Raw genomic sequence first — 26,203 nt, 5'->3', positions numbered from 1 at the left:
GAGGGGGGGGGAGAAGAGAGAGACAGGAGAGAGAGGAACAGACAGAGAGGCAGAGAGTCCACAGCAGTACACAAGCCACAAAACAGCGCTTCAGCTGACTAAGGAGCACACAATAGGGATGTTTCTTTGCTTTGCACTCTCGATAGTGTTGGATCTCATATCTAGTGTTATATTTTATCAAGTATGTATCACAGTTGCTTTCTATGTGTTTCAGTAAATTTTGACCAACATTAAAGTGACAGATCCTAGTTTTTAAACACTATGACGTATGTTTCACTATTAAAGCCGTGTTTGATCATTTAAATTAGAAGTACTCACATTTTATTATTCAGCATATTAATTTTCGTACACCTGAAATGGTTCTGGTCATCCAGGTTTTTGCAAAAATGCACTTTTCATAATTCTCAAAACGCACGTTCGTCTAAGAAGTAATGGTTATAAAGACATACTCTAGTTATTTTAGACGGCATTTCTCTGTTTAAACATCACAGACTTTAGCTTCTCTCTGTTACAACCATATCCAAATGTGTGTTACAGGTTTGTAGATTAACTAAACTTAGTGTTCATTTGTACGGGCTGAAACTAGGTACTGCGCCTTTAAAAATGAACAAAAATGCAAGCTTTTTAGAACCAAAAACAAATGTATTCTATACCATAAACCAAAATGTAAAACCCCCATATTTATTGGCTCTTAATTAATTTGTCTGAGGATGATTAACCTGGTATTTAGTTGCCATGTTTTATTGTGTGTGTGTGGTGTTGTAGTCTGTATAATAATATATTTCGTCCGCCACTGTTCCACCAACCCCCCCCCCCCCCTAACCACCACCATTTAGCAGCACCGCTCGTAATTGGCACAATCCGTGGAAATTTTTATTTATGATTTTCGGTTAAATCTCGGTAAAAAAATGACCGATCTACTTTCGATTACACAACCAGTTGTAGAATTGTATGGAACATAATTAAGTTGATTTCAATCTTAATCATGCAGACCACATGAACCTATGTGATGCGCGACCTCTATCATCCCGGATACCATGCGCCTGAGCCGATATCTTAGTATAGCAACAGTAACCGTATCTTCAGTTTTAATTTTATCCGCAATATCCACAGGAATAGTCGGAAAATCATTATTTAATTTTTTTAAATTGTCCACAAATCGAAGTATCGTACTAGTCTGGAATACTCTAGAGTCGCGTGGGGCGTTATGTCAGTGGACCTATATTTGTAGTCATCAAATCTTTTGCCAATGGAATACAGTGATTGCAGAGAATATATATATATATATATAGATCTTATATATATATTATATATATATATATATATAGTAATATATATACTATATGATAGGAAGAAGAGAGAAGAGAGAAGAGAGAGAGATGGAGAGAGAATAAAAAAAAGACGAGCAAGGGGGTCAAAGACCATAGGCATGAAAATGAGTGAAAAAGTTAAGAGGAAGGAAAGGAAGGAACGGGGAACGGGGAAATCAAGAAACCAAGGGGGGGGGGGAGTACGAGTTTGAGAAGGAATGGCACGAATGTGACAGAAAGAGAGAAAAGGAAGAGGTACTTATAGGGGAAAGAGAAAAGGACCAAAAAAGAAGAGGACAAGCTATTAGGCAACGAGAGAAGTAAGCAGAGTCAGTGAAGAGAGAAATTAAAACGGGGGATTTTTTTTCTGCGATTGGACACAGAAAGTATACTCTAGGGGACGGAGGAAGGGGAAAAATAAAGTCTTTAGTGCGTAGGGGGAAGAGGAGCGAAAGGGTACAAAAGGTAGAAGAGTAAAGATTTTTACGATAACACCCTCCAAACTCAGAACCCAAAAGTTCCTTTGGCAGAGAAAGGAACCACTAAAAAGAGCGGAGGAAGACAAGAAGGGGAAGAAAGTGGGGTGAAAAAGGAACTATACAAGAGAAGTCTGTTTGTCTGTAGGTAAAGGAGCTAGGTAGGGTTATGAATGTAGAGTAGAAGGGAATGTAAGGATGGGGTGGTCATGAAGGGGGAAGAAATGGGAAGAATACAGAAGGAAAAAGGAGTGTCACGATTATTGGTAGGGTACAATGATAGGGGGAAAAGAGAGAAAATACTGGGTTGAGAGGATATTCTGACTGAACTTAAGACAAGCAAATCTGTGGTGATTACCGAGTAAATTAAAAACAATGATATGAAAGAGAAGAACAAAAACCCGACCGAAAACAAACGAGGAAACCCCAAGGGATTACATCAATTGGAAGAAAGGGGGGGGGGAAGAACAATTACAGGAAAGGTTCTGAAATAAAAATTTTAATAATCGATCATCACATCGGGGGAACCCAATCAATCAAGTATCGATTAGAAGAAAGGATCATCACATCGGTAGAGCCCAATCAATCAAGTATCGATTATAATCGATCATCACATCGGTAGAGCCCAATCAATCAAGTATCGTTTATAATCGATCATCACATCGGTAGAGCCCAATCAATCAAGTATCGTTTATAATCGATCATCACATCGGTAGAGCCCAATCAATCAAGTATCGATTATAATCGATCATCACATCGGTAGAACCCAATCAATCAAGTATCGATTATAATCGATCATTGGACATCACTAGTAGCACGGACGGGACGTAGCCCAGTGGTAAAGCGCTCGCTTTATGCGCGGTCGGTCTGAGATCGATCCCCGTATGTGGGCCCATTGGACTATTTTTCTTTCTAGCCAGTGTACCACGACTGGTATATCAAAGGCCGTGGTATGTGCTATCATGTCTGTTGAATGCTGCATATAAAAGCTCCCTTGCTACTAATGGAACAAATGTAGCAGGTTCCCTCTATAAGACTGTATGTCAAAATGACAGAATGTTTGGCATCCAATGGCCGATGATTGCTAAATCAATGTGCTCTAGTGGTGTCGTTAAACAAAACAAATAATCATCACTAGCAGCGCCTCCCTCTGTCCTTACCTTGCTCCACCACCGACACCGTGAAGTCTACCACCAGAGGAGACTCTACGCCGTTGTACACGTACACTCTGTAGGCGCCGCTGTCGTTGACGTTCACGAGGGTGTATTCGCCCACTGCTGTCGAGGTCGTTGATGTCGTGGGCGCGCTCGACGCAAGGCGGTACTCTACGTTATTATGCAACTTTCTCCACTTGAATATCGGCCGCGGATTGGCTATCGTAAACACACGTAGCGTTACGTTGTCCTTGACATGCGCCAGGTGCATGAGTGCTTGATTGACATGCCGATGATCCAATCGTGGCGAACCTATGGAAGACAATAAAATTACGGTGATCTCCGCAAACAAACAAAACCCATGAAATAAAATAACATATAAATATAAATAATAAGAAGGAAATAAGTAGTAAAAAAAGGAAGACGAGGGGAGGAAGAAGAGAAAGAAGAAAAAAAGAAGAAGAAGATGATGAAAAAGAAGATAATGATGAAGAAGAACAAGAAGACGATAATGAAGAACAGGATGATGATGATGATGAAAAAGAAGATGATGATGATGAAGAAGATAATGACGATGAGGAAGAAGATAATGAAGAAGATGAAGAAGGTGAAGAAGAAGATGATGACGAAGAAGAAGAAGATGACGAAGAAGAAGATGATGATGATCAAGAAGAAGATGATGATGATGATGAAGATAATGAAGAAGATGAAGAAGAAGAAGAAGAAGAAGAAGAAGAAGAAGATAATGAAGAAGAAGATGATGATGAAGATGATGATAAAGGAGATGATGATGATGATGATGATGAAGAAGATGATGATGATGAAGAATAAGAAGATGAAGAAGAAGGTGATAATGATAAAGAAGATGATGATTATGATGATGATGATGAAGAAGAAGATGATGATGGTGATGAAGAAGAAGAAGAAGATGAAGAAGAAGAAGACGTAGAAGAAGAAGAAGAAGATGATGATGATGATGATGAACAAGAAGAAGATGATGATGAACAAGAAGATGATGATGAACAAGAAGAAGATGATGAAGAAGAAGATGACGATGACGAAGAAGAAGAAGATGAAGAAGAAGAAGAAGAAGACGACGAAGAAGAAGATAATGAAGAAGAAGAAGAAGAAGAAGAAGAAGAAGAAGAAGAAGAAGAAGAAGATGATGATGAAGAAGAAGAACATGATGATAAAGAAGAAGATGATGATGAGAAGAAGAAGAAGAAGAAGAAGATAATGAAGAAGAAGAAGAAGAAGAAGATGAAGAAGATGATGAGAAGAACATGATGACGAAGAAGAAGATGATGATAAAGAAGAAGATGATGATGAAGAAGAAGAACATGATGACGAAGAAGATGATGATAAATAAGAAGATGATGATGAAGATGATGAAGATGATGATGATGAAGAAGAAAAAGATGATGATAAAGGAGATGATGATAATGATGAAGAAGAAGATGATGATAAAGAAGAACATGATGACGACGAAGAAGATGATGATAAAGAAGATGATGATGAAAATGATGATGATGAAGAAGTAGAAGAAGGTGATGATAAAGAAGAAGATGATGATGAAGAAGAACATGATGACGAAGAAGAAGAAGGTGATGATAAAGAAGAAGATGATGATGAAGATGATAATTATGAAGAAGAAGATAATGAAGAAGAAGATGATGATGAAAAAGATGAAGAAGAAGAAGATGATGATGATGAAGAGATGATGAAAAAAAAAATGTTTTATTTAACGACGCACTCAACACATTTTATTTACGGTTATATGGCGTCAGACATATGGTTAAGGACCACACATATTTGGAGAGGAAACCCGCTGTCGCCACTACATGGGCTACTCTTTCCGATTAGCAGCAAGGGATCTTTTATTTTCACTTCCCACAGGCAGGATAGCACAAACCATGGCCTTTGTTGAACCAGTTATGGATCACTGGTCGGTGCAAGTGATGTACACCTACCCACTGAGCCTTGCGGAACACTGACTCAGGTTTTGGAGTCGGTATCTGGATTAAAAATCCCATGGCTCGACTGGGATCCGAACCTAGTACCTACCAGCCTGTAGACCGATGGTCTAACCACGACGCCACCGAGGCCGGTAAACGATGAAGAAGAAGAAGATGATGATGATGATGAAGAAGAAGAAGGAGATGATGAAGAAGAAGATGATGATGATGAAGAAGAAGGAGATGATGAAGATAAAGAAGATGATGATAACGAAGAAGATGATGATGAAGATGAAGAAGAAGATGATAAAGAAGAAGAAGAATATGAAGAAGAAGATGAAGAAGAAGATGAAGAAGAAGATGATAAAGAAGATGATGATGATGATGATGATGATGATGATGAAGATGAAGAAGAAGAAGATGAAGAAGAAGATGAAGAAAAAGACAAGAAGAAGAAGAAGAAAAGAAGATGATAAAGAAGTACAAGGTTCGGTGGTGTATTGATTAAGTCATTGGGCAATAGGTTAATAGGTACTGGGTTCGCTTCTCAGTACCGACTCCCAGACAAAGCAAGTTTAACGAATCAGTGGGTAGGTGTAAGACCAATACACCCTCTTCTCTCTGACTAACCACTAACAACTAACAATTATGTCCTGGAGAGACAGCCCAGACAGCTGAGATGTGTGCCCAGGAAAGCGTGCTTGGCCCTTAGTTGGATATATGCATGATAATAACTATATATAAATGAATGGATGATGGTGAAGAAGGAGAAGAAAGAGGAGGAAGAACAACAACAATAAAAAGGAGGACGAGAAGGGGAGGAAGATAAGGCAGAAGAAGAAGAAGGAAATGTTTTATTTAACGACCCACTCAACACATTTTATTTACGGTTATATGGCGTCGGACATAAGGTTAAGGACCACACAGATATTGAGGGAGGAAACCCGCCGTCATCACATCATGGGCTTCTTTTCGATTAGCATAAACAGGATAGCACATACCACGGAGATCGATCCCAAACCGACAGTGCATCGAGCGAGCGAGCGCTTTTACGTCTCGCCCCAAGGCAGAAGGAGAAAAAGAATGCTTGTACTGCCTTCTATCGGTCTTTGAACTTCAATGTGACAAAGGTTAATTTATATTTAAAAAAAAACACACACACACAGACAAAGAAACAAACAACAAAAAACCCAAATACAATGCTTCTGTAATAATGTACTTTTGAGATAACCCCGATGGATTATTTTTCAAACTTTTGGTGACACGTCTAGTTCCTCATAAAGCCACACACACACACAGTATTTAATTTTAAAACTTATTTACTACAAGTTTCGGTCCTCGGTATGTTTCCTTTGAAGCAAACAAATTCCTCAGTATTTCATTTTGAAACTTATTTATTATAATCTATTATTATCACCTATGTTATAATAGTTTCTTTAATTCATACTTATGTTCATGCTTATATGCATTCATGTTCAAACACGCTCTCCTGGACACAACACTCAGTTATATTAGCTGTCTGTCCAGATCAGTGGGTTAGTAGTTAGTTGGTTATTGGTTAGTGAGAGAGAAGTTGCAGTGTTCTAGCTAGCAATAAATAGCGGGGCGCTGCGCCCTTCCCCCCGTTTTGTGCCGCCCTGCCATGTTCGTTTAGCACCACCCCTGATTATTGCCGCCCTGCCCTAATTCATTGTCAAACAAAAATACAAAATCTTGCTTTCCTCTCAAAGCGTGTACAGTGTTGTTACGAGTCTGAATTCCCAACTAAAAAACGTTTGACAATACATTGTTTGGCCACAGTTGTGTAAGCCAACAGCAGTAACGTGATATGTTTTTTTCTTTTCTTTAGTTAATCGATATGACTGCAGACGAGCGGACAGGCAGTCTTACAAAGCTTGAACGCGAAGTAATCCTCACACCGTCACGCACATAACCACACACCACCTAGCGAACACCTAGCTGAAAGTAGACCATCATGATAAACTTCGACAGAACGTCAAATGCGAAATTTTTGAAAGCAATTGTTGCCTTTGCAAATACCCAGACCAAGATACATGTATAGAATCGGCTATAGGATGTCAAACATTTGGTAATTTTTAAATTTAGTCTTAGAGAAAAACCCGCTACTTTTTTCCATTAGTTTCATCGTTTATATACACCATCCCACAGACAACAAATAAAATTTAATATATAATACAATTATAACTGTCGCAAAATTTAGGGGGGCCCTGCCCCCCCCCCCCCTCCTAGATCTGCCTCTGTATAGCTTAACCGCTACACCATCGAGGTCTGTAAAGGTTTCATAAACCCCTTGTATTGTTATTATTATAATCTAGTATTAGTACCCTTGTTAAAATGGCTTCTTTAATGTATACTTATTTACTATGATCTAGTATTAGCACCCTTGTTATAATGACTTCTTTAATGTACAGTGAAACCTCGTTAGTCCGGACTCCATTACTCCGGAAACCTCACCTTACGGACGGTTTTATCACAAAACGAAACGACTACCCAGTAAAGTTATTCGTTAATCCGGATATTCAGCTTCCGGAACCGGACGGTCATAATTCTGAACCAAATGTTAAAAGTAAAGGCAAATTGCTTCGTTTGACCGGTCGCCGCTGATTGAACATAAAAGTAATCCGCCAATTAACGCTCAAGGAATCGACAGAGATAAAATGGCTGCACGGGATTTCACACCGCAGTTTATTTAACCATTCACCTTGTCTGTTTAGTGTTAGTCAGATAAAGCACAAGTGTTCACAAGTGTTTGATGTTTTTTTTAGCATTTCTTTGATCTATGACCAGACTGGCTTCTTTAATTTATGAAAAGAAGAGAAGAGTATTTATTTATAAAAGTCTAGTATTGATCACCCTACGGTACCCCATGACCTCGTTTTGTAACTACCCTTCTAACTTACAATTTATTACTGAATACTGTTCATATTGTTTTGGTGTCCAACTCAAGAGCATGCCTTGTCACCCAAAATAAAGACAAAGGGTTTCATGTTATTGCTATTAAAACACTGGCTATTCACAATGGAACAAGCTCATTCAGTTTCACCCGGTTTTGAGAGAGTTATAATGGCTTGTTTAGGGGCGGAGGGATGTATCATGTCAGTATGATCTCAGTAGATATAGCAGAAACCCTTGTAATTTAATGGCTATACGTTTAAAATATAATCTGTAAACGTAAAATAAACTAATAATGATTGTATACAAGTGAGAATCTAGTATTTAACAACGTACCCCTTGTGGAAATGAACTCAACCTTCTTTAATTTATACTTAAAATTTACTACTTCATGTAGTAGTTATCAAAATTTAGTATCAACAATGCAAATTCCGCATTTCATTTTTTTAATCGCATTTTCTAACTTTAAGACAAGCACCTGGCAGTACACTCTGAATAGTAGACACTCGGTATGTCTGGTTCCCAAATGTGTCGTTTTTAATTCGTGTGTGTAGGGAGACGTGCTTGAACATTCATAGATGTCCGGACGTCAATGTTAAATGACTGACTGATTAAATATGCTATCCTGTTGAGCCTGTCATAATGGCTTCTTTAAATCTAGACCATCTCGTTTCGAGTGTGTACAGGCTATTGGTGTCACCTTTCGTATCGTCATTCAATAAAAAAAGCAAATTGAATGCTCGTCACAAAAGGCAGGTGCAGGCTGGATACGAAACAAAATGGGTACGAAACGTCCCGTACCCGTATACGGTGACTTTGACACTCGCAGCTAACATTACAAAACAACTGTGCAGTTTCCCGAGAAATAGATCCATATCACATAATGCGTTAGAGAGCTCACGTGACAGCACTACACGCGACAACGAACAAACAGTGAGGGGCTCAAGGTCCTTTGAAATGTTTTATTTAATGACGCATCCAATATATTTTATTTACGGTTATATGGCGCTGGACATATAGTAAAGGACCACACAGATATTACGAGAGGAAACCCGCTTTTCGACTAGCAACAAGGGATATTTTATGTGCACCATCCCACAGACAGGACAGTACATATCACGTCCTTTGTTACACCAGTTGTGGAGCACTGGCTGGAACGAGAAAAAAGTGCTTTGACTACCAATGGTGGGTTGTTTTGTTTTTTTGTTGTTGTTTTTTGTTAAAAAAAGACATTCAGTAATAAAATTCCATCTTTATGAAACAAAATCAATAAATAAAACAATATTTTAAAAAACATCCCAAAGGAAAAAAGCAAACAAAACACACAAAGAACAACCACAAAAATATGTATGTGTGACAATTAAAAACACTACAGCTGTAAAAAAAACAAAAACAATTAAAAAACAATTTAAAAAACCTAAAAAACCTAAAAAAACCATAAAAAAATCCCCCCCAAAAAACCTCCAAACAAACAAACAAAAAAACAAACAAAAAAAACAACAAACAACAAACAACCCCCCACCCCCTAAAAAAAAAAACCCCCAACAAAAAACAACAAAGAAAACAACAACAAACCCAAAAAACTAAATAAAACAGTTATTTGTTTTGTTTTATACATTGAGTTGAACATTCATAAGTGCAACTATAAACCAAGTTTGACGGATCTAGGACTTACAGTTTGTGAGAAAAGGATCTAACTAAACGTCAACACCCAACATTGAGCTAAACGGTAAATCATTTAAATTACCTTTTATTTAAAGGAAATATATGGAAATATTTTATTTAACGACGCACTCAGCACATTTTATTTACGGTTATATGGCGTCAGACATATGGTTAAGGACCAGACAGATACTGAGAAAGGAAACCCGTTATCGCCACTTCATGGGCTACTCTTTTCGATTAGCAGCAAGGGATCTTTTATATGCACCATCCCACAGACAGGGTAGTACATACCACGGCCTTTGATATACCAGTCATCTTTTATTTAAAAGTCATTGAGATATGTTATACTGCATGGGTGTGTTCTTACGCTGCTCACATTAGATTTATTACAAAACGTTAATACTGTCGGCAGTGGGAATTGCGTGTGCATGGGGAGGGTTTTGGGGGTCGAAGCCCCCTCTCTGCCAGGGCTGTAGATCTCACTAATGTGGGCACAACAGGTTTTTTGGTATGCCCTAAACACAAGGTTTTTTTAGTGCAGTAATGTTATTAATAGCGCCTGAAGGTTTGTGAATATTTATCAATGCATTTCGAATTATATTATTTTAATATAATCAAAGCCTCATATTTCAAATGTTTTGAGGTACATGTAAGCCTGTTTGTCCTTAATATGGTGATATGAATTTTGGGTCAGTGTATTTTGGAGGCACATTGTAAATCGCCGTAACTTCATGCAATCTGAAGCTCTTCTTGGTCTTGCAATATATATATATATATATATATATATATATATATATATATATATATATATATATATATATGTATGTATCTATGTGCGTGTGTGCGTGTGTGTGTGTGTGTGTGTGTGTGTGTGTGTGTGTGTTCACATCATGCTTTATATTAATACCTGATTATATAAATACACTGGTTGTTGCACTTGGGGCATTTACATTTGAGTCACGTCTTGAATACCCTTGAATGAGTAGAGCCAGTTAATCTCATTTCTATCTCGAGACATGTGTGGACATTGAGGGCTGGGTCCATGTCAAGAGACGGGGCCGCTTTTCCATTACAATGACTTAAATGTATCGAGATGAATACTGGATGACCTCCCTATAAGACGATATACATCTCCATTCAGTCTCACCGAGTCGGACATGACGTCACAGTCGATTCCAGTATAGATGCTTATAATATGTTTAAGGGATATTCATTTTGAAACAGAAGACACATTCATAAAACTTACTTTTTTCACAAACGTGAATTGGCGTCCTTCTTCTTACGAGTAAATGATTTGACGTCCTTTCTCTTAGGAGTCAGTTTTTTGTAACAAAAAATGGGGTAAATTTTCGGTTTATATACCCTGTAGATGAGTCCATCTCATCTAGAGGTGATGGAAGGGTTAATGCTACTTCTACGTAGACATAACATAAATGTAATTATTGTTTACATATGGTATGTCTGTTCACATTCATCATATACTGAAATTATTTTAAATATAATAAGTTAATATGAATAAAATATTTTTAACAACATAAAAAGAACCCCGCCTGCCCCTTTTCTAGCTGTGTGCAGTCAGAATGTTGTAATACTTCCAATACTATAAAACCTATTCCCCAAAACTGTGTAGGGATATTCAGGTCATTACACCGCCCTAAGTTAAAAGCAATGTATAAGATACACAGACTACTGTTTTACGGTAGCGCGAGTTCGGGTGATGTTTGTAGGTCAGCCAGTGGATAGCGGCTGTCCTATGTTTCAGCATATAGCATTTTGAATAGTATAGCATACAGTCTACATTCGTAGTGTAAACAGCAAACTCTGGAGTCTAGTCATTATATACTTATATACTCACAAATATATACTTTAAATTTAATACACACACACACATACACACACACACGCTCGCGTGCGCACACCACTAGTTACTGCCTTCGCGTTTGACCTAATTCAGTCAACACCAGCGCATACCGGCTTGTGCCTATTTTGACACAGCGAAGGCTGTACATTGTCATAGATTTACACGCTAAGGAAAGCTGTACTTAATAAAATACTCTTGTCGACGACGCAGCAACTTAGTTTGATATTGTTTGTCTTTGTTTATTTTGTTTGTTAACCTGTTAAGTATATGAAAGGAACTTCCTGGTTAGTTGGCGCGGTATGGGATATCCCCGTTTTTTAAAATCACCATTAGTAAGCCAATCAAAATTCATCTGGGCTGTGACGTCACCATCCCCTCTTGGGAGGGTGACGCTGAGAGGGTGACACCTCCCCCATGTTAAATGAATGGGCCAAACTGCGCCAGAACCATCTGTTTTACCACTACTTCATCCATCCAGGACAGGAAAGGGTGGGGGTGGGAGAAGGAGGGACCGCCTGCAACGGCAACATCTATTTCAACATCAACATCTATTTCAACATCAACATCTATTTCACAGAGACATTTACCTCACTACGGTAAATGGAGCATTGTAAGGGCAAGATAATGTGCAATATGTGTACTCCAAACTATATTAGTGGTATTGTTGTTAGTACGTGGGTCTTTTTTCCTTTTGACCGACCGTTCAAAATTGCTCCCTTGCACCTGCCAGTGCAGGCGGTCCCTCCTCCTCCCCCCCCCCCCCCCACCCCCCACACCTTTCCTGTCATGGACGGAGGAGCCGGCCAAGGCCGGCTCTTGTGACCATGACAGGCGTGCGCTACAACAGCTTGTTCTGAATGTGCACGTAAAACCCTATGACCTGACCTGATCAGTACGTGGGCGGGATGTAGCCCAGTGGTAAAGCGCTCGCTTAATGCGCGGTCGGCGTGGGTGGGCCGATTGGGCTATATCTCGTTCCAGCCAGTGCACCACGACTATTATATCAAAGGCCGTGGTATGTGCTATCCTGTCTGTGGGAAAGTGCATATAAAAGATCCCTTGCTGCATGTAGCGGGTTTCCTCTAATGACTACGAGTCAGAATTACCATATGTTTGACATCCAATAGCCGATGATTGATTAATCAATGTGCTCCAGTGGTGTCGTTAAACAAAACAAACTTCTATTGTTCCTAGTATCGTATTTGTAGTAATACTAATTAAGCAGCCTCGGTGGCGTCGCGTCGTTAAGCCATCGGACATAAGGCTGGTAGGTACAGGGTTCGCATCCCGGTACCGGATCCCACCCAGGGCGAGTTTTAACGACTTAATGGGTAGGTGTAAAACCATTACACCCTGTTCTCTCTCACTAACAACTAACAACTAACCTTTTGTCCTGGACAGACAGCCCCGATATCTGATATGTGTGCCCAGGGCAGCGTGCTTGAACCTTTATTGGATATAAGCACGAAAATAAGTTGAAATGAAATGAATGCGAATTGTGGTTCAGTCGTAGATTTACGTTTACGTGCGAGATTACGATGTTTTATGAAACTGGTCCCTGTTTATTAAGTTAACTGGTGCAGCTGGCCTACAGTTGGCTTGAATATCAGTTCCCCGAGAATGATTCAGCTTAGAAGCTAATCAGTCGTAAAAATAGATCCAGGTCATAGACTGGTTTCACAACATACAATAGAACAAACGTCTTCCTCTTTCGGTCGACCTTTACCTTGGTTTTATTGGCTTTACGTCAATTGTGACTCATTTTATAGCGTGTACTGGCTTGTTTATACGTGCACACACACACACACACACACACCAAAGGGGAAAAAAAAGAATAATCAAAAACCAAAATCAAAAACCAAAACAATAACCCCCCCCCCCCCCAAACCTCACCCAAAGAAAAATCCCAAACCCACCCCAAAAAACCTTCCAAATAAATAAATAAATAATAATAATAATAATAATAATAATAAAAAAAATAAAGTGCAAAAACAAAATCAAATAATACATTATAGAAAATAACTTAAGCGACAAAAACAACAACCCCCTCCCCCCCCCCCTAAAAAAAAACCCCCCAAAAAAAACCCCCACATATATAATTTTAAAATCTCATTAAAATGTTCATGGATACGAAGACTGTTTTTAAACAAATCAAAGTGGGTTACTCTTTTCAAATCCGTTACAGGTATCTCAAAGAACGATCTAATAATATATGTTGACCCTTTTATTTCTAACAAAATGCAATGAGATGTCAAACATGTTTTGGAATGATACATTACTGAGTTGGATAACTACTGAACAAAAACATAAGCCACAATCTGTAGATGATATTTTATCAGTTAATATTTGGCATAATAGTGAAATAGTTATAAATCATAAACCATTTTTATATAAACATTATGCCCAAAAAGGTATAATCTTCATGAACGATTTAGTAGATGATTATGGAGAATTTTTAAAGTATGAACAATTTGCAGAAAAATATCATGTTAATTCAAATTTCATTAGCTATGCTTCATTAATAAATGTTGTGAAATCATTCATATCAACCTTCCGTGTTTTAAGGGACGATCGTTTCAAAAAAGTGTATAATCCAATTTTTCCTTTTAGTTTAAGACTTATATTGGAAAGTAAACAGGGAGGTACGGACATGTATACATAAACGCATAATCCCAAAAGTGCAGATAAAATATAGAAATCAAGGATTTAATTTTGACTCAAGTGATTGGGAACAATACTATGAATTACCTTTCCAAAGCATTAATGATAAAATTCAAAAATTCTTTATTATCCAAAGCCATCCTGGCTATAGGCGCGACATAAACATCAATATTATTATCATAGTAACAGTTGTACATAGAGTGATATTTAACAATCAAAATTACATGAATAGAGTATATAAAATGTCAATAGGAGGGTAAACATAATATATTAATTTTTAATGAACATTTCCCTTCTTAGAAAAGCCTTGTATAAATATTTTCCAAGATTGTTTAAAGTTTTTGTATTTTCCGAGTTCAATAGTTTGATTAACTTAAACACGGAAGGTCTGACGTAGAAGTATTTCTTTATGTAATTTATTCTTAGATCATGGTAAAAAGGACAACTCAGAATAAAATGGAATTCGTCTTCGATTGTTTCATTATCACATAGTGTACATAATCTGTTTTCTCTTGGGGTATTTTGGCGTCTCCCGACTTCAATACAAAGGCAATGGTCAGATAATCGTATTTTGGTAATCAGTTTGCTGTATACAAATTCAAGGCGTTTTTTTAGATAGTTCTTGACATTATGAGTAGGATTTAGATGTTGATATAAGAATCCTTTAGATGACGAATCAATTATTCTGTTACAATCCTGGATGAAGTGATCCTCTAAACGTTGTTTAACTGTGAATAAGAAAGAAGTTTTATTTTCGACCTGTTGGCTATCCCATATGTGAGGAAGGCCTACTTCTAGTAGAATATTTTTCACAGAATTTGCCCAGTTAAATCTAGGGAGATTGATATCATCTAATAATAATTCGTAGCAGCTCTTTAAAATACAGTTGTTAGTATTTAATATTTTCAGCCAATATTTAATAATTCTGAATTTTCGAGAAGTGGTTAAAGGAAAGCGACCAAGTTCTGCGAATACCATCATATTAGTACATTTTTTACTTACACCAAGTATTCTTTTGCAGAAATCGATGTGTACCTTTTCAATATCTGTAGCGCTATGGTATCCCCAAATCTCGCAGCAATAGCTTAATATGCTGCTAAAATAAGTATCAAACAAATATAACTTAGTTTCTACATTAAGGTTACAATCATTAAATTTTCTCAGCAAACCAAATAAAGCTTTGCGACCTTGATTAGCAATGCATTTTTGTGTCTCAACAAACTTTCCATTGAATTTTAATACCAATCCCAGATAATTGAATTCATTTACTATTTCCAATTCGTTATCCCCTAGATACCACTTTTCATTATCTCGTATAATACCTCCGTTACGAAATATAAGAACCTTGGTCTTATCGGTATTAATACATAAAATTCCACTTATAACAATATATATTTAGACAATTTAACATTTCTTGCAAGCCTTCTATACTTTCTGAAAAAATAACTGTGTCATCAGCATACATTAGCAATAATAAGTTCAAATATTTCAATTCGTAAGAGTTATTGCAGTGGTTTAACAGGTCAAGTTCAATATCGTTGACAAAAAGAGAAAAGAGCATAGGCGATAGTGCGTCTCCCTGCATTAAACCCACACTAGTTGAAAAAGAATCAGAGAAGGACCCGTGGTGTTTAACACATGATTTAACATCATTATACATTGATCTAATTATAGTTAATAGTTTTCCTGTGACACCGTATCCGATTAGTTTATACCAAAGACTATTTCTATTAATACTATCAAAGGCCTTTTTGTAATCAATGAAACAACAATATAAACGTTTTTTATGCGCTAAAGTGGATGATAGCAGACTATGTATGGAAAAAATTGCATCACAAGTTCCATAGCCAGGCTTAAATCCGAACTGGGCATCAGATATAATATTGTGATTACTGCTCCATTGTAGAAGTCTATTGTTAATAAGAGAAGTAAATATTTTGGATATAACACTTAATAAAGTTATACCTCTATAGTTGCCTACATCGTTAGGGTCGTTCTTTTTGTATAAGGGTAGGATGATCCCGTTTGACCAAGAATTGGGGAAATAACCACAATCAATAATGCTATTGAATAGCTTGCTTAAAACGGGTAATAAAATGTCTTTAAATTCTATGAAATATTCAGTTAACAGAAGATCATGGCCAGGGGTTTTGTCTCGTTTAAGATTTGAAATAACATGTTCAATCTCAGCAGGTGTTATTATTTTTATCCAATTCTTCAAAAACACTTTCATTATGGGTATTAACTGAGGTATCGTCAAATTCATCTATCATTTGGGTAATATTAACCTGTTCAACATGATCGGTGTTTGTTAAATTTTTAAAATGTATAAAAAAATCGTTGATTGTTAATGACGTATTAACTTGCTTACGTTTGTTCTTAAAACGCTTGAAGAATTGCTTTGGGTTATGTTTTTTCAAATAATGCAACAGGTTACCTTCCTGATATAAATACATTCGTTTTGCTTTACCTATATGCTGTTTATATGTTTTTTTTTTTTACAGCTAAATTATACCTGTTCTCGAATGAAGAATGCTTGTTAAACAAATATAGAGCCTCCTTGTAACTGCGATATAACTCACGGCACTTATCATCAAACCATGGTTTGTCACGGACTGATTTTAGACAATGACCTCCAACAGTTTTACATTTAACAGTGTGGGAACAGTATTGTTTGGTCGAGTCATTTATCAGATGAGTTAAATCAGTAACTGATTTATCAATACTTTCTTTGGTGGGACAAATATTTTGAAAGAGAATCTGTAATTGTTCGGACTTTCCGCTTAAACTGTTTAAAATATCAACCTTGCATTCCTCATTCCAGATAGTTAAAGTCATATATAAAGGATTACCTTTATTAACTACAACTTTGTTAAAAAATTTCAATGAGCAAACAACCTCGATCAAACAGGGCGCGTGGTCAGAAAACATATTAAAATCGCACACTGTAAAGTCGCTAACGATATGAAGTATGTCGTTGGAGCATATAGCGTAGTCAATACAGCTTGATCCATTTCTATGATAAAAAGTAAAACGACCAATATTATCACCAGGTGATCTGCCATTCACAATACGGATACCAGTAGCTTTACACAAGCGTAACAAATTACGACCCAAGTTATTTACAGTTTTGTCTTGAGACACTCTTGGCGTTGAACACTCGTCAGAGACATAGTCAAACAGTTCACCGATGTTACGCAACACTTGATCATCAAGCCGATCCAGTGGGATATAATCCGGTTCCGCTCCAGTGCGCGCGTTAAAGTCACCTATACACAATACCTCGCCCTGGGTTTGAAAGATCAAAATGTCATTGTATATCATATCAAAAATGTCAGTCATATTTAACATAAAACACATTATTTTCAGGAGGTATGTACACACATAAAATAAATACGTGAAGTTTATTTACAAACAGGGATTTGTCAAGTTTAACCCAGCAGTATGTATCGGCACATATCTTGACAATAGATATATATTTATGTAACCAATTTTTGTAATACAAAACACAGCCACCACCCTTACACTTCGATCGTACTATGCGGGCGGCTAAGATAAATTCGTTTACATTGAGATCATCAGTGTTATCAATCCAACACTCATTTAAAAAGAACAAATCACATCCTGAAATAGTATTAACAAATTCGCTGTCGCAAAGTTTAAAAGCTAGTCTCCTTTGAACATTCCATGTCATAATTTTGATCACATGTTCACCCTCCAGCCCGTCCTATGTAGTCGACATCGCTCCGTTTGCGGCGGATGGGTGATTGGGGTCTGCGGCGAATACGTGAGGGGGGTCTGCGCCAGATAAGTGATGGGGGTCTGCGCCAGATAGGTGAGGGGGGTCGGTTGTTACCGTTGGCGATGAACAAACGCGCGGTCGTTTCTGTGCCGGTCTGGTATCCCTCGCGTGTGTAGGACTTGGTCGCTGTTGGCGTGGCTTGTTTTGTACTACATCTCGGAACGACCGATAATCGGTGTAATTTGCCTCCTCGTAAGGTTTCCCATCTACAAATAACTTGTCCCGTAACAGTATCGTCCTGTGTCCAGCTTGTCTCAGGCGTTTGGCTATGGGATACAGTTTCTTACGGCATTCCTCGATCGCCGGGGGGAACTGCTCACTGATACCGTAAGGTTTTCCCTTGAGCTGGTACGCGTTCGACTTTATCAGTACGATATCCTTGTGGTACAGAAAGCGAGCAACAATGGGGCGAGATGAACCAAGTCGTCTTTTGCCAAAACGATGTACATTACCAAACTCAAAATCGTAATCCAAGCCAACTTTATCATGGTTTCAGTATCGCATCCGACATCGGATTTTTAGCAACAAACACTTTTCTATATATGATTCATTATGTAGATTCTAATATGTGTATATTCTGTAATAACTTCCCAGAAACTCTACAACATTATTCTATGAATGCACTCAGGTTACTACTTTATGGAAAGCTGTAGAAGACTGGGTTTCGTCCAAAACAGGAATTGTTGTCCACTTTGACAAAAAATATTGTTATGTTTGGTATTATTAACAAAAAAGAACGTTAATATATAACATTAAACATTAAAAATTAACTATCGCGTCCGTTCAAAACTTGTTGCAAAACAAATATGAAATTGAGAAATATATTTATTTCAAAAATTGCAACTATAAAAAGTTTAATAAAGAATGGAAAATGGCTCAACCTTTTTATATAGTAAATGAAAAAAACAATTACCCCTAGATAATGATCTACTCAAAGCAAATACTTTTTGTGACAGCATGTTCATATAACATTCCAACACAGGCCCGACTGCTGTTCCTGTTATTTTTATCAGTTTAATTCTGCTTCGTTACTCACCATCAACTTTAGGTTTTTCTTCCTCTTCTCTTCTTCTTTTTCTTCCTCTTCTTCTTCTTCTTTTTCTTGCTCTTCTTGTTCTTCTTTCTTCTTGTTCTTGTTCTTCTCCTTTTTCTTCTTCTTCTCTCGTTCTTATCTTTTTTTATTTAAAAGCAAGTACTATTTTATTTTGATTTGTACCTGCATAAGGAAATAGAGAAAGAGAAAAGAGATGGAAAGAGAGAGACAAAGAAGAAGAAACAAATCCACCACCACATCACCAAAAAATAAATAAATAAAAAATCCACTCAAAAACATCCAGTTAATATAATGTGTTAAAAGATTAGGTTAAAGTGAAGAGTCTTACATTTGACGGCCATGTTTAGAGTCCTGCTGTCGGACGGCTGTATGCCATTGTCTGCAGTGCACGTGTACTCCCCGGAGTCCAGACACCCAGCTGTCCAGTTGTACTCAGCTCCTGACTGCCGTGGGTCATACAACTTCTGTGATCCTTTCGTTAATTGGACAGTTGAAACCGGGTCACTTCTTACGTCACAAGTCAGACTAACAGGTGCGCCCTCTTTAACGGTCGTCACAGAGTCGGACCGCGCGTTTATTGTGAATGACGTCACAGAAGGTGGATCTACCAATAAAACATGTTGTGGTACATGAGGCAATATATCAATTTATCCTCTAACTTATCCATGATATCTATGTCATAAACCCATGTGCTAATTTATTGTATTAACCCATGTAATAATGGTATGCAAATTTAAAGGTATATATGCAGATTTTCAAGGACTCTAATTATTAATGTGTTGCTGTCAATGGACCATTTGTTTACACGTCAACAATACCTGTGTATATAGGGAATAACTGGTTACTGTCTTAAGATATCGGCTTTATTCTGCGAAGGTTGGAATGGCGAATGCAGCGAGGCTCTGCCGAGCTGCATTCGCCATTCGACCTGAGCAGGAAAAAGCCGATATCATAAAACAATAACCAGTTATTTCTTTTATCCTGCAATCCTAGAGGAATATTTGGAAAATCATTATTTATTCCAGTTTTGTGTGTCAACCTAGCAAGGCTTTTGCCGTATGACGTCATACAATATACATGACGTCATTATTTGTAAGACGCTAGCTACATGCTGTCACATTAAAAAAACGTTTCTAAACTCTCATTCATAAATAAATATACAGGTTTCATATTGTTATCGCAAAACTAAAAGTTATTTGTATTTAATGTACTTCAACAAATGATTTAAAGTGTATGTTTATTGAAAATCTACTCTGAAATACTCGAATCGAGTCGGGCTTATATCACGTGACCTATATGTTTGGTCATTGACCGAAAATATAGAGATTTATCTAGTCATCATATCTTGCCAATGTATACAGTGATTGATATATATATATATATATATATATATATATATATATATGTGTGTGTGTGTGTGTGTGTGTGTGTGTGTGTGTGTGTGTGTGTGTGTGTGTGTGTTCCGTGGAACGTGGCTCCTCCAAAATCTAACATACGTAATTTGCATAAATTCAAGATGGCTGCTACAATATTTGTCATTACACAGTTTGGGTGGCTGGGGTGGGGGTTTCTAACTAACCATCTAAATTATCAGAATTACATGCATATTTTTTGTTCCATTTTAATGTCTAAGGCACCCTTCACCTCAAACTGCACGAACATGCGAAACAACCCTTAACCCTACACACTCACAGACAGACAGACCAAGACAAGATGCATGACGTCACTATTTGTAACTTTTTGTATTGTTATCGCAAAACTGAAAGTTATTTGTATTTACTGTACTTCATCAAATGATTTAACGAGTATGTTTATTGAAAATCTACTCTGAAATACTCGAGTCGAGTCGGGCTTATGTCACGTGATTTATCTAGTCATCATATCTTGCCAATGTATACAGTGATTGCTGGATAAATAAGCGTAACGTTTTCATAATATTTTGTTAAAATGTGTGACGTCAAACTATTTTGTGTTAGTCGTGATGACGTCATATTACCGATGGAGGCGGCTCTAATACTGTGATTTACTAAATCAGATATCAACTTCGTCTGTTAATCAGTATTTGTTGAGGCTTGGTTTTGTAGACTCGGTTGATATTTTCCATATTAAAAACACTCGTGACGAAACCTCGATTTATCAGTAAAACAGCTGGGTGTACCTTAAAGCTAGTTTTAGACACACGCACACACACACACACACATACACACACACACACACACGAACGCACAAACACACACCTCACAACACACACACACAAACACACACCCCACAACACACACACACACACATAGATATATAGATATATATATATATATATATATATATATATATATATATATATATATATATATATATATAATGATAATAAATAATAATAATAATAATAATAAATAATAAAAGAAAACAAGTGTACAGTATATATGCATTTAAACACAATTTTAAGAAATAATATCCTTTCACATGTTTCAATTATTCATCAATAGCAAGGAACTGCTAAATAACTGCTGAATATATATATATATATATATATATATATATATATATATATATATATATATATATACATACATACATACATACATACATACATACATACATATATATATATATATATTGTAACGGGGCGGCTCATGTCCACAATTGCTCGCGCTTTAAATTTGGTAGCGAGCACCACGAACAATTGTGTTTCCGAGCTCCGCCAGTGATAATTTGTAATAACGTAACTGAGCAGGAAGCGTTCTCTTTGGGGTCTCGCCAGTTAAAATCCAGATATAACAAGATACTAGATAACACTAGAAATTCAAATTAAAACACAACACAGAAGTTGGAGAATAAACATTTATGTCACAAAACACAAATAAAGCAAATGGTTGACATGGAATTGATCGATCGCGTTATTTTCGCGACGCGTGTTATTGTCCAATTATTGTGTCTGGTAGTATACACTGCTCATTTACAGTGTATTGGAACTGCACTGGCCATGTGCAAATCCACTCAGATTTCGTCTGGGGTGGGGCGTCGATCTGGTACACTCGAAACGTTATCGAACCACAGGAGGTCCAAGGTCTAATATTCTAGTGAAGCTAACAAAGAGAGAAGGCAACACCTTGTTGGTGCCCGTAGTCAAGCCGTTGTCCCTGTGGGTCCACTTCGAGAATATAAGAGGTCTTGAGTCTCTGGTGGGAATTAAACTTCAACAGAAGTACCGGTCTGGGTCAAACATCCAACAACAGAGTGGTGACGGTCTTCAACAACTGGAGTACATCAAAGTCACCGCTGAGGAGTGACAGCGATACTGCGAGTTCCCTGGATGCCTTATGGATGCGTCGCCGCGCCTTAAACCTGAATCTACCTCCAGTTCCTGTTCCGCTCCTCCGTCACAGCTCACCACGAGCTGTAGTGAGAATTCAGGGAAACCTCAAACTGTAATCTCTCATCCAAAACACTAGAATACACTTAAGTTTACAATCCTAGAATGCACTAATTCCACAATTCTGGAATACACTAGCACAATTATAGAATGCACTAAGTTCACAATCCTAGAATACCAATGGCGATGAGGTAGTCGTTGCTGCTGATGACTGACACTAAGACATTACAAAGTACAAGAAAGTAAGGGGTTCCCAGATGCTAACATATTTCAAAACAATATCACATATACACGCTGAACATCTAATATGCTATGCGTCTTAAGCTGCGTTATTCTGCGTCCCATGCGTTAACAAAGCGTTCAATGCTGCGTCCCATGCGTTAACACTGCGTTGTTGCTGCGTCCCTTGCGTTAACACCGAGTTGTTCTGCGTCCCTTGCGTTAACACTGAGTTGTGCTGCGTTCCTTGCGTTAACACTGCGTTCCGTGCGTTGTGCTGCGTTCCTTGCGTTAACACTGCGTTCCGTGCGTTGTACTGCGTTCCTTGCGTTAACACTGCGTTCCGTGCGTTGTGCTGCGTTCCTTGCGTTAACACTGTGTTGTGCTGCGTTCCTTGCGTTGACACTGCGTCCCTTGCATTCTGGTCTCCACTCTGCTGTTGTTGGTTCCAGTCTTCGGAGCTGGGTAAAAACCTCAAGCCCCCATTACAGCGTTACGTTTCGTCTTATATACCCCCAACCTGGGTAAATGACGTCATGTTACATGACGTCGACTAACATTACGTCATTATTTTCCGAGTTCCTCCGATTACACAATCGGCAGGCGACGTCAAAATGCAAAACCCGGAAATGGTTAAAATTCACAATTAAAACCCATCTTTAATTTTAATTATAGAATTGTTTCATATTTCTTATTTTATAGTCTACAATTTAATGTGGAGATGCTGTTCTCTTTAAGTTGATAAAGACAATAATAGTTTATTCTTTATATCGCCAATGTCAAATAACATAAATAAAACCAAAAATGTATAGTTAAGAACACTTTAAATCGGCTTACATTTTACATGCCTTTACAAGTGTAATTAACGCCAAAGATAATTTAGTAATAATACGAAAAGATTCTGGGTAGATAAAGAAATAAGATATTTAAGTGTAAGTCGTTGTGAACACTATAACTTCTATTATTTTATTATATAGAGAACAGTAGGGCCTACTCACGTTTTAATACTTTTATACGTTCCGTCGTTCCTTATATTCCAAGGAAACATCCTTAATAGTTCGTAATTAGAATAAAAGTGTCTAAACGTGATAAATCAACACGTTAAACTACATCGAATACACAGCAAGAGCTAAAGCTGGCCAGGGGCCGCTTCATTATATATATATATATATATATATTATAAAAGAAAGCAAGTGTACAGTATATATGTATTTTTAAAAAAAACTATTTATGTATGTATGTATATATGTATTTAAAAAACCCAATATATGTATGTATGTATTTTTATATTTTGAATATCTCTATTGTATGTATGTCGGGTTTTGACTTAAACATACATATATTCAATGACGCACTGGCACAGGGGATATTAAAATCCTTTACTTCCTTCACACATTTCCTCATGCCGTTACCGAGACCCGAACCTGTGGCACCCAATCGCCCGCAATTGTTGGACCGGAACGCTATCAATCAGACCAACTACGTTCCACAAAAATAGAACGATCGTTAGTCGACCATATTCGTACCGGTCCAACAACTTCGCGGTTCTCAGTCCCCACGGCTTGGCAACGTTTGACTTACATGCAGATGTGGACAGACCTGGCACTGGCTATATATGTATTTTTATATTTTGAATATCTCTATTGTATGTATGTCGGGTATGTATGTATGTATGTATGTATGTATGTATGTATGTATTATTGTATGCATGATATTGTATGATATGACATATGACATATGATATGATATGATATGATATGATATGATATGATATGATATGACATATGATATGACATATGATATGATATGATATGATATGATATGATATGATATCATGAATAAACATTTGTGTCAGCCAGCCATGACGGAATAGTTTAGGAATGGAATACTCACAACGAACTGGTATTGTTACGAAGTTGGAATTAACGCGTCGATATAGACATCCCCAACGCTTTCCATCCACCTCATTGAGGCTTGATATATTCAATGTGTAAACTCGCCGCTGACTGGCTACCGAAGGGCAGTCGCAGCTATATCCCGGCCAGTGAATGGATCCCGTTCTACATCCACCAGGAGACTGCCTAAGGAAACACATGGCAGTGACTCCCCTGAAGAAAGTACTGTCCCCCGTGGTGTTGTCGGTGTCGGGGATTAGACAGCTCAGCCTGTAGGACGACCCAACAACAACAGCTGGCGGCGATCCGTGTAGAGCGATTTCCAGACCTGTGAATAAATGAAAGGAATGTATGTTTAATAATGGTGGAGAAAAAAACTGAAACAACAGCCACCCCCCCCCCCCCCCCCACTCCGCCCCAAGAAAAAAGAAAATGTTTTCGGTTTCTAGTGGATAAAATATGACCCCCTCCAGTTTTGTCCTGTGTCAAACACAAGGTTTTCCAATCTCCAAGAATATAATTGTTTTACTGTCTGTCAAACACAAGGTTTTCCAATCTCCAAGAATAAAACTGTATTACTGTCTGTCAAACACAAGGTTTTCCAATCTCCAAGAATATAATTGTATTACTGTCTGTCAAACACAAGGTTTTCCAATCTCCAAGAATAAAACTGTATTACTGTCTGTCAAACACAAGGTTTTCCAATCTCCAAGAATAAAACTGTATTACTGTCTGTCAAACACAAGGTTTTCCAATCTCCAAGAATATAATTGTATTACTGTCTGTCAAACACAAGGTTTTCCAATCTCCAAGAAGATAATTGTATTACTGTCTGTCAAACACAAGGTTTTCCAATCTCCAAGAATAAAACTGTATTACTGTCTGTCAAACACAAGGTTTTCCAATCTCCAAGAATATAATTGTATTACTGTCTGTCAAACACAAGGTTTTCCAATCTCCAAGAATAAAACTGTATTACTGTCTGTCAAACACAAGGTTTTCCAATCTCCAAGAATATAATTGTATTACTGTCTGTCAAACACAAGGTTTTCCAATCTCCAAGAATACATTTTTTTTACTGTCTCTCAAACACAAGGTTTTCCAATCTCCAAGAATAATTTTTTTTTACTGTTTATCAAACACAAATTTTACCAATTTCCACGAATATAATTGTTTTACTGTCCGTCAAAGACAAGGTTGTCCAATCGCCAAGAATAAAATGTTGCTACTGTCTGCCAAACAGATGCTTTTCCAATCGCCAAGAATAAAATTTGTACCGATCTCCATGAATAAAATGTTGTTAACGTCTGTCGAACACAAGTCTTACGTCACACATTTACAAAATAAAACACTCACAGAATTTATGTTGTTATTATAAAAAATTAAACTTTGTTTTGTTTAACGACAGCACTAAAGCACATTGATTTATTAATCATCGGCTGTTTGATATCAAACATTTAATCATTTTGACAAATAGTCTCAGAGACGAAACCCGCTACATTTTTCCATTAGTAGCAAGGAATCTTTGATATGCACCATCCCACAGACAGGATATCACATACCACGACCTTTGATATACCAGTCGTGGTGCACGTGCTGGAACGTGAAATAGCACAATGGGCCCACCGACAGGGATCGATCCCAAACCGACCGCGCATCAATCGAGCGCTTTACCACTGGGTTACGTCCCACCCCTTTTGTTATTATGAAATACATATAGTTAAATAATACACGTACTAGTGTGTAGAATTAAAATAACATGGATAATGAGAGACAGTATAGTTAAACAATACAAGTACTAGTATGTAGAATTAAAATAACACGGATAATGAGAGACAGTATAGTTAAATAATACACGTACTAGTATG

The 26,203-nt window shown here is 37.4% G+C and overlaps 1 protein-coding gene across 2 annotated transcripts in view; it reads right to left on the bottom strand.

Moving 5' to 3' along the window:
- The window catches only part of LOC121386237, a 130,129-nt gene that overhangs the window by 55,009 nt on the left and 48,917 nt on the right, over window positions 1–26,203 (bottom strand). For both annotated transcript variants that reach the window (XM_041517065.1, XM_041517066.1), the window contains exons 2-4: window positions 24,334–24,663; window positions 19,180–19,455; window positions 2,947–3,252 (exon numbers count right to left, since the gene is read on the bottom strand). In XM_041517065.1, the coding sequence (XP_041372999.1) occupies window positions 2,947–3,252; window positions 19,180–19,455; window positions 24,334–24,663 (912 nt within the window). The remainder of the gene's footprint in view (window positions 1–2,946; window positions 3,253–19,179; window positions 19,456–24,333; window positions 24,664–26,203) is intronic.

Source organism: Gigantopelta aegis, chromosome 12, assembly GCF_016097555.1.
Source record: "Gigantopelta aegis isolate Gae_Host chromosome 12, Gae_host_genome, whole genome shotgun sequence".
NCBI classification, from domain to species: Eukaryota; Metazoa; Mollusca; class Gastropoda; order Neomphalida; family Peltospiridae; genus Gigantopelta; species Gigantopelta aegis.
Note: the sequence above shows the minus strand (reverse complement) of the source record. Positions and strands in the feature narration are given on the sequence as shown.